Source organism: Austrofundulus limnaeus, unplaced genomic scaffold, assembly GCF_001266775.1.
Source record: "Austrofundulus limnaeus strain Quisiro unplaced genomic scaffold, Austrofundulus_limnaeus-1.0 Scaffold89, whole genome shotgun sequence".
NCBI lineage: Eukaryota > Metazoa > Chordata > Actinopteri > Cyprinodontiformes > Rivulidae > Austrofundulus > Austrofundulus limnaeus.
Window position 1 is genome coordinate 1,749,793 of NW_013952491.1, and position 9,770 is coordinate 1,759,562.

Genomic DNA, 9,770 nt, shown 5'->3' on the forward strand with positions numbered 1-9,770 from the left:
ATTAAAATCAAAGACAAAGAAAAAACAATAGAAAAGTTTTTTTTCACCAGGGTGACCCCTACAAATTCTTTAAGGTGTCTCCTACTAATTTCTCCAAAATCCCAATGACCCGGGTAAGAGCAACTCAGCTCTTAACACAATCAAAACACTTGTTGCTGGGGTTTAATATGTGAATAATAGTAAAAACAACACAGACTTGTTTTGTCTTACCAGCTCTGCTTTAGAGCAGTTTCTGTCTGCTGCACTCTGTGGACACGCCATGATGAATAATACATTTGTCACGTACCTCAAGACTTTATTTGAAACACCTTAAGAAGTTTAATAAATTCAATAAAACTCTATCAGTGAAGCAACAATTAAATGTTTTAAGTCTGGTTAGATAAATTACTTAAATATCTTAAATCTGTAAAAACCTGTTCTGATCTCATCACCAAACTTCATTCAACTTTTGCCTCTTTTTATTTTCTTCTTCCTGTAGATTTTTTGTTACTTGTTAAATAAGTTCAGACGTCAGTCAGGAAGGAGTTTGGGACTTTTACTGAAGTTCGGCGCGGTGGGGGTGGGGTGTGGGGTGTGGGGGGGTAAGACCAGGGGGTGGACTGAGGTGGTTTTTCTTCATGAACCCAGCTGTAACACTTCAAACATGACAAATATTTTTAAATTCATCATGACTCTGGTTTGAGTTGGTTTATAACACATTTTAAACACTGCTGTAGAGCTTCAAGCTTGTATTTATCAAACTAACTGAAAGAGACTCTCAGGAGAGAGCGAACCGTTCCACTAAAACCGATCATGTGACTCCGAAGGGTTAATCATCAAATTAATTGTCATCGGATAAAATATTGCTCAGCCTGATTTCTCAGGTGAGAAAGTGGTTGAAAGCTTAACCACAGGTCAAAGAGCAAACCTGAGATGCACAAAAATTCTAAATATAAAAGTGAGTTTTTTCCACTCACCGTCTCAGGTGGACTCAGGTGGTCTCCAGAGTCCCACTACCGGTCTTCGTAGAAGACCTGAGCCATGGCCAGAGCCACCTTGGCTACTTTCCTCTCCTTGGCATCCGGACCCATGTTGGAACGAGCGAGTTCGATCCAGTACAGCTCCGTCCGGGTCTGGTAGTCCGTCAGCGTCTCTCCTTCCTGCACGGCAGGGTGCTCCTCCTCTTCATCACCTGGAGACGTTCAGACAGGAAGTTCAGGTAAATTTAAAGTGCCTGTGACGTGCATGTTCTTCAAATACAAAAAGTCAAAGAAAACATCTTTATATTTAAGAAAGTTGGAACAACACACACGATTTAACTCATTTTATCTCATAACTGACATATTTTCTTTTGAACTTGGCTCAGTCAAAGTGAAACAGGAAGTGACATCAGAGGGGACTCTTTAACAAAGAAAAACTCTGGTCTTTGTTTAATGAAACAATTTTATTTGAACTCTGACTCAAAATAATCTAAAGAAACATCAGATTCTTCTCTACAGTCTGGGTTGTTTTTTAACAACACTCTGTTTACATGCTGACATTCCCCTTTGACATCACTTCCTGTTACTTCACAGGCAAATATCTCAACAACTGTTCATCTCAGCAACATGAAATTTCTTTTGCAGTATTTTATCACATTCCTCTTTCTAAAAATGCATTCATGTGTTACAAAAATTTGACGTCACAGACACTTTAAAGGATCAGTAGAGAGAAACTTTATCAGACAAAACTCTAAAGCTAATCGGACATCTGTGCTGTTCGGATGAAGGGGGCGGAGCCAGTTTTACACCACAGCTGACGGTGAAGACTGAAGCAGGACATCCTGCACTTGTCCCTTACCCTCCTCGTCTTCGCTGTCCTCCTCAGACTCCTCCTCCTCCTCTGACTCAGACTCCTCCAGCCACTCCTGCGTCTCTGAGGAGACAAACAGAAACCAGAATGAAAACTCGTTGATGTTTTAAAGTTATGACTTTTATTTTTTAAATTTTTTGACAGCGTGGTTCTGATCAGCCGACTCACTCGGGTCCAATTCCACCAGAACCTCCCACTGGTCCATCTTGTGCAGGTCCAGGCAGTAGAAGTCGCTCAAGGTGAACTGGCGGTCTCCGACCTCGAACATCCCACCGAACAGGAAGAGCTTTCCCTGGCGGACCGTAGCCATGGCGCTGGACCGGGGGCAGGGCTCCACCGCCGGGGCCGAGGCAGAACCTGAAAACATAGAGTTCACGTTTCGTTTAAAGCAGAGATTCACCGCGAGCGCCACCTTGAGGGCCTCAAAAGAACAACAGTTTTAAACTTTGGGCCGCAGGACCGCATTGATTTTGAATAAGGTGCAATACACTTTCTCACCACTAGTAGCAGTAGTGCACCACTCAGATGTTTAACAACTTTTTTAATACATAGAAGAAGAAACTTAGATACCCACAGAGAGTGGAAACCTATTTTAAATGAAAAGTAGAAGCAAAAATGAAAACAAACCATCAAAAAACACCAAAGTTTGTCACTAATATGAAGAGCAGCTTCTGATTCTACCATGCAATATCTTAAAAGTTCAAAACATTATCAAATACAGCTGCAGATACAACTTTATTTTAATTTGCACTTTATCTAATTAATTTTTGTAGTTATTTTTAAACATTTTGAATATAGTTTAAAGAAACTTTAAACTTGTCAAAAAGCTGTTGTTACTGTCATTGTCACTAAAATAATTTATATTCATCTTTCTTGAAATGAAGATCAAAAGAAGCAGAAGGCAGATACAAAAAATATAAAAATAAACTGATATGGATTATAAGAAAACATAAGAAGGAAGATCACAGTGATTTATTAAGCAAAAGTAATGGTGATACTAAAGTAACATGAGGAGTGATGAATAGTGTTTTAAAAAAGCATAAGGTACAATCAGGTATTTCACAATACTTTGTAAAAGATAATAAGGAACTTTATGAACAAAATGAAATAGCTAAAGAATTCAATCATTATTATGTTAATGTTGGTCCAAGTCTCGCTGCTCAAATACCTAAAACTGATAATGTGACTGAAACAATCAGGGTCGTGTTAACAGCATCTTTCTTGGTGAAACAAATGAGGAAGAAATAATGAGTGTGGTAAATAAGTTTGGGGATAAAAGATCAAACGATTGGGTGAACATGGACATGATGTTTGTTAAGGAAATAATGAGCTGTTATTAACAGAGTTGCACATAAGTGGTGTGCAGGTGCGATCAAAAAAGAAAAAGTGCACCAGATGGAACGCCATGAAGCTCCCTTGCGTACCTAAGATTGTACTGAGATTGTGAAAACAGCAGCTAGCAGGGTCACAAATGTGACCTGATTTCTTAAAAACAAACAAAACAAACAAAAATCCAGCCTCACTGGTGTGACTGGATCATCGTTCTGTCAGGAGGGCAGCGGGACCCTGATGTGTAAGGATTAAACGGACACTGCTTTCAACGAATCAGACGAACTCCAGAGCTGTTTTATCCAATCAGGGCAGAGCAGGGCGGGACTTTCAGTCAGAGCAGTTTTCAGCAGCGGCTGCAGCGATCAGTCCTGACATCTCCTGCACTTTGCTCCTGAACTACCAGAGACTTTGGTCTGTAAAACCTAACTTTATATTAAATATATGTTCAGAGCGTCGTTATCCAACAGATCTGTCCAACTTTGTGTCAGTAAGGCCTCAGGACGCGCAGGCTGAGAGTCTTTCTGTGAGATTCACTGTTCGTGTTCTTCTAAACCATATTACTTCTAACAGAAGAACATTTATTTGCCCCAGAGATGAGTTTCTGTTTAACGTCACCCTCCAATACAAAAATAAATAAATAAAAATAAAAAATTGCCATATTCTGAATATGGTAAGTTATGGAGAATATGGAGAATTTGAGTTTTAAATGTTATTTTAATTTATCAGAAAGATCCACAATTTTCGTTCTTCACAATTTTATGATAACAATAAGGTTCTTGATGTGTTAAACTTGTTTATATTTAGAATCAAACTGTGACACAACTGCTCTGGGATAAATGTAATTCTATAAATGATAAAATATGAAGAATAAATAATTTTAAATGATTACATGAGCTGAAACCATCTAGATTTAATATTTTTGTATAAAATAGTATTTTAAAAAAGATATCAGTCAAACAAATAAAACATTTGTTCTGTGGAAAAGACAGATATTTGCTGCTCGGTCTGGAGTGTGGAAAGCTGGGGTTTTTTTTTTTTTGGAAAAATGTTTTTTTGTTGCACATTTTGTTGCAAAAGATGTTTTTTGTGGCACATTTCTGTAAGTAACAGTCATTATGGATTTAGAACCAATAACTCCACATCAATGGCTCTTATGGAACTGATAGAACAAATAACAAATGCTATCGATCAAAAACAATATTGCGCCAGTATTTATGTTGATTTGAAGAAAGCATTCGACATGATTGACCACAGCATTCTACTTAAAAAACTAAATAAATATGGGATTAGAGGACCAGCATTACAATGGATATCTAGTTATTTGTAAAATAGGAAACAGTTTGTACAAGTACATGATGTAAGATCTGAACTCTGTGGAATCACATGTGGAGTTCCTCAGGGTTCTATACTTGGACCAAAGTTGTTTTTCTTGTATGTGAATGACTTGGTTAATGTGTCTGGGCTCTTTAAATGTGTTTTATTTGCAGATGATACCACTTTTTTTTTTTGTTCGGGTGAAGACATAGAATGGATGTTAGAGAAAATGCAAACAGAACTTGTAAAAATAACTGGTTTAAACTTAATAAATTATCACTCAATTTGGATAAAAGTAATTATATGATATTTACAATGAGCAAAAAAACTGTTAATACTTCATTTAGAGTTGGTGTAGACATAAATAGAGTCAGTGAGGTGAAGTTTTTGAGTGTTATTATTGATGAGAAACTGATGTGGAGACCTCATGTTAATTACTTAAGAAATAAAATAGCTAAATCTACTGCATTGCTTTATAAAGTAAGGGACTTGTTTAATGATAAAGTTCTGTATATGTTATATAATGCATTAATTGTTCCACACTTAGTTTATTGTGTTGAGGTATGGGGTAAAGCATGTAAGACTATTACACATCCTGTTTTTGTTTTGCAGAAAAGAGCTGTAAGAGTTATCACTCGAAAACATTACTATTATCCATCTAATATATTATTCTGTAAACTGAAATTATTGAATTTTTTTGATTTGGTTGATTATAACATTTTGTTAGTTATGTATAAAGCTCACTGAAACACATTACCTTTAAACATCCAGAAAGACTTTGCAAAGAGAGTGAGCTAATATAATCTAAAGGCGACAGAGACGTTCATGAAACCTAAATTTCGAACCTGTTTGAAAGAACGGTGCAGCTCAATCCAAGGAGTCAGATTGTGGAATAATCTGGAAAATGTTGTTAAAAGTGCCAAATCAAAGTACATGTTTAAGAGAATGATAAAGGTTGGATTGTTGAAAAAATATGAAACAGTATAATGTGTAACCATAAAATTTGTTGTTCTATAAAGATTTGATGTTCTTGTTTGGTTTTGGTAACTAAAGATTACTATTGTTTACATTGTATTTGTATTTTCTTTTATTTTTATTGTACTTTTTTTAATGAAATGAATAAAGTTAAGCACAAAAAATGAAAAGCAGCTTCTGGTTCTACCGTGTAAAAGTTTAAAAAGTCTTTATTTTCATTTGTACTTTATCGAATTTAGTTTTACAGGTTATTTTTAAACATTTAAATTGAACACTTTGAATGTATTTATTTTATGACCACAATTTTATTTATTGAAATGTCTATTTTGTTATATATTTTTTGTGTTGATAAGCCTGAGTGCTCTGTTGACTGACCGTTTTTATATTTGTTCAAATAATTATGGGCAGGTTACAATATAAAACAACGTTTTTCATAAATCATGTTTTATGATTAATTGACAGGAGTTTTACTTTTAAACTGTAAGTGTATTTAATTTAGTTATAATGTAAATACAATACAAATTAAACCAAGATTTAATATAATTATCATTTTAAACCAAGAATTAAAATAATTACAGCTTTGATCTGTATGGTAATGTCTGACTGGGTCTTGTGTCACTTTTTGTTCAACAAACTGGGCCCTGAGGTCAAAAAGGTTGAGAACCTCTGGTTTAAGATCTCTTGGTTTAAATTCATGTGTAAGTGTAAACATACCATCATCCTCCTCTTCCTCATCTTCCTCCTCCTCCTCCTCCTCCTCCTGAGGACCTGGGATCACTTCCTTGATGGTCATCACCGTGCCGTCCTCGGTGATGACCTCCTTGATGACCTCTGTCGGTCCCTGAGGTCCCGCCTCTTCCTCTTTATTTCTCTCCTCTTCCTCGCCATCGGCTCCAGTCTTCCTCCCCCTCCGTCGTTTCTTCTTCTCTGTTTTGGTTCCCTGAACGGAAACAGGACTTTTTGTTTTACTGAGGTTCTAAAGTTTGATGTGAGTCAGTTAGAAACAGTAAAAACTCAAAGCCAGAGTGGAGTTTTTACCCTGAGCAGACCCGGGAACCAGCGGTTCTTCACCGTGTCGAACAGGAACAGGTCGTTGTAGAAGTCCCCCTCCAGCGTCTCCTCCTCTTCCTCATCACAAACCCCACCGAACAGAACCGCCCGGCCCGCCGGACCCACTGCCAGAGAGAACCCAGAGCGGGGAGGGGGCTTGTTCCCAGCTGGGTTCAGTCTGGACCAGGACCACTTCTCTGCAGGACGGTGGAGACGAGTCATGAAGTCCATCAGCCTGAATGCTGAGTCATGTTTTACTGCAAACAGTTTCTGCTGAACTCAAACTGCTCCTGCACACTTTGTGCTGTTCGTCAAAACTCAACTTTTAAAATATTTTTAATATTTTACATGATCTAAAATAAAATTACCCTTAAAAAAATATCTCATTAGTTTTTTAAAAATTATTTCTCTTTAAATCTGCTTCAACATACTGCTCTGGGTTTGTCTTTAAGCTACTTTATTTTTTAAGCTACTATTCTGATACTTTTAGCTTAAAATATGTTTCATTTAGCCTTTAATTTGCTACTCCTTTTAGCTAACAATGTTTCTTCTAGTATATAGTTTGGTACTTTTAGCTAACAATGTTTCTTCTAGTATATAGTTTGGTACTTTTAGCTAACAATGTTTATTTTAGTTTTTAGCTTGCTACTTTTAGCTAACAATATTTATTTTTTAAACTTTTAGTTAGCAGTACATTTCTTTTAGATTTTAGTGTTTTACTTTTAGCTTACAATATTTTCAGTTAGCTTGCTTTTCTTAGCTAACAGTACTTCTTTTAGCTTTTAGTTTGTTACTTTTAGCTTCAGCTTTGCTAATATTAGCTTCTCTTTAGCTAATGAAATGTAATGTTTTGCTAATATTAGCTTCTCTTTAGCTAATGAAATGTAATGTTTTGCTAATATTAGCTTCTTTTAGTTACATTTTGCTACTGTTCTGCCAATTTTAGCACCGTTTTGTAATTATAGCTTTAGCATCTGTCTTGTTTAATGTAGTTTGAGGATCTTTTACTCAAAACTTAAAGTTTTCGGTTCATAATCGGCTCATTTTAGCATTTATTTAGCTGTTATTTTGCTCTGGTTTCTGCAGAGATGATGATGATGAACGTTGCAGCAGGTTTGTTTCGTACCTTGGCCATCTTTTCCATCTCTCTTCAGGAGGAACATGTCGGAGTGGATGGTGCCCTTCTCGACGTCCTTCTTTACCCTCTGCAGAAAAAAATCAACACGTCAGCCGTCACAGAAGACAGATTCTAACAGACGGACACAAACAGGACACCCACCACTTTAGAATATCCTCCGTAGATGATGACACCTGCACCGTCAGGAGTGGCGGTCATCTGACAGGCCGAGCGCGGACAGGGGGCGGAGCCTGATGGAGCGAGGCGAGACCAGGAGAAGGTGTCCAGAGAGAAGGAGTAGATGTCGTTGTAGTAGATAAAATCCCTGCAGAGGCAGGAGGGTAATAGGAGGACATTACCTTTCATTAGCTAAAGAGAAGCTAATATTAGCAAAACATTAACTTTCATTAGCTAAAGAGAAGCTAATATTAGCAAAACATTAACTTTCATTAGCTAAAGAGAAGCTAATATTAGCAAAACAATAACTTTTATTAGCTAAAGACAAGCTAATATAAGCAAAACAATAACTTTCATTAGCTAAAGAGAAGCTAATATAAGCAAAACTGTAACTAAAAGTAAACTAAAGGCTAAAAAAGCGTACTATTAGCCAAAAGTACCAAGCTAACTGAAAATATTTTAAGCTAAAAGTAAAACACTAACATTTAAAAGAAACGTACTGCTAACAAAAGTTTAAAAAGTAAATATAGTTAGCTAAAAGTAGCAAACTAAAAGCTAAAATAAACATATTGTTAGCTAAAAATCGCAATCTAAATGCTACAATAAACACATTATTGGCTAAAAGTAGCAGCAAACTAAAGGCTAAATGAATTTTAAAAAAATTTAACTGATTTTCAGTAAAATAAAAATCTGAATTCAATTTTTTTTAGTTTTGATGCTCATTGATCTGCTAACTCATAATCTGAATGTGTTGAATTCGTCCAAGCAGTTGATGAAATGATTCATTTACACAGACAAGCTGGGTCATTTCTCAAAAATAAATCCTATCTTTGATGGAAAGCAGGAAGTTGTAATAAAAACGCTGGTTGTTTCCTCTCTTCAGTCCCAGGGGAACACAAACACAAAGTCTCTGTTCACCTCGTGCTCTCATGGAAACCACCGAACACCAGCAGCTGCTTCTTGCTGAGGACCATCCGGTGCCCGCTGCGACCCGACGGACCCCCGGGTGCTCTGGGAACAAACACATCAGCTGCATTTACTCAACATCAACAGAAGTTTTCTTCCTTCCAGTCAAATCCTGCCTTCCTGTTTGTTATCAGGGCTCTCTGTGCAGTACGTACTTGATGTTCTCCCAGGTGTGCGTAGCCAGGTGCAGCACCCAAAGGTCCTTGTAGTGGTAGAACTGCTCCCCGTTGGGAGACGCAAACTCCCCCCCAAACACCCAGAGCTGGCCTCCCCCCTGAGGGACCACCACCGCCTGCAGGGAGACAAGAAGGGAGGGATGAAACAGAGGGGAGGAGTGGGTCTGTGAGAACTCTGCTGCCCCCTAGAGGCTAAAAACTATCACATTTATCACAGTAACTTTACACAACCTGAAACATCAGCAGACGGTGTAAAAAACTGAAAAATAAAAACCTGATTGTACCTGGTGAGAGCAGCGAGGCGGAGGAGGGTTGGGAACCTCCGATTTAACCCAACTGTTCTTCTTAATGTTGTAGAAAAACAAATCGTTGTAGAGATACATCTGCAAAAATAACAAGAATAAACTAAACCTCACAACTAAAACTGCAGAAATTAACACAAAATAAAGAAATATTACAAATAATAACAGCTTGTTTATGGGTTTGGAGCAAAAACCTGCAGGAATAGTTGGTAAAAGTTACCTTTTTAAAGAGTTTAAAAAGAAAAACAAAACATAAAACTTGTGGATGTTTGTTCTAATCTGTACGGATCATAGTAAGGATATAAAAAGGTAAAATAATCTTTACAAAATATTTTTTCCTGGTAAAAATCCTGTGCATAAATGTGACCCATCATATTTAAATGAGGATGAAGTCAAATTTGGTCAAAATGACCTAATTACATTTTCAGATTCTTGGCTTTAAAAGCTACATTTTGATACCTGGATCATCCTGATATCATAATTAAATCCATAAATATGACTTAATTTGTCTTGTTAGTTACAATAATACAT

General features: G+C 36.8%; 1 protein-coding gene across 2 annotated transcripts in view; it reads right to left on the reverse strand.

The window, feature by feature from the left end:
* Nucleotides 1-840: 840 nt before the first annotated feature.
* klhdc4 (kelch domain containing 4) overlaps nucleotides 841-9,770 on the reverse strand; it is a 19,388-nt gene continuing 10,458 nt past the window's right edge. Inside the window, exons 4-13 of one of the 2 annotated variants that reach the window (XM_014012215.1) lie at nucleotides 9,222-9,320; nucleotides 8,917-9,053; nucleotides 8,714-8,806; nucleotides 7,781-7,943; nucleotides 7,628-7,706; nucleotides 6,490-6,698; nucleotides 6,166-6,391; nucleotides 1,999-2,187; nucleotides 1,819-1,893; nucleotides 841-1,171 (exon numbers count right to left, since the gene is read on the reverse strand). In XM_014012215.1, the coding sequence (XP_013867669.1) occupies nucleotides 993-1,171; nucleotides 1,819-1,893; nucleotides 1,999-2,187; nucleotides 6,166-6,391; nucleotides 6,490-6,698; nucleotides 7,628-7,706; nucleotides 7,781-7,943; nucleotides 8,714-8,806; nucleotides 8,917-9,053; nucleotides 9,222-9,320 (1,449 nt within the window). In that variant the 3' untranslated portion in view covers nucleotides 841-992. Of the gene's footprint in view, nucleotides 1,172-1,818; nucleotides 1,894-1,998; nucleotides 2,188-6,165; nucleotides 6,392-6,489; nucleotides 6,699-7,627; nucleotides 7,707-7,780; nucleotides 7,944-8,713; nucleotides 8,807-8,916; nucleotides 9,054-9,221; nucleotides 9,323-9,770 lie in introns of both variants that reach the window. The other variant, XM_014012216.1, reaches the window with a different exon arrangement.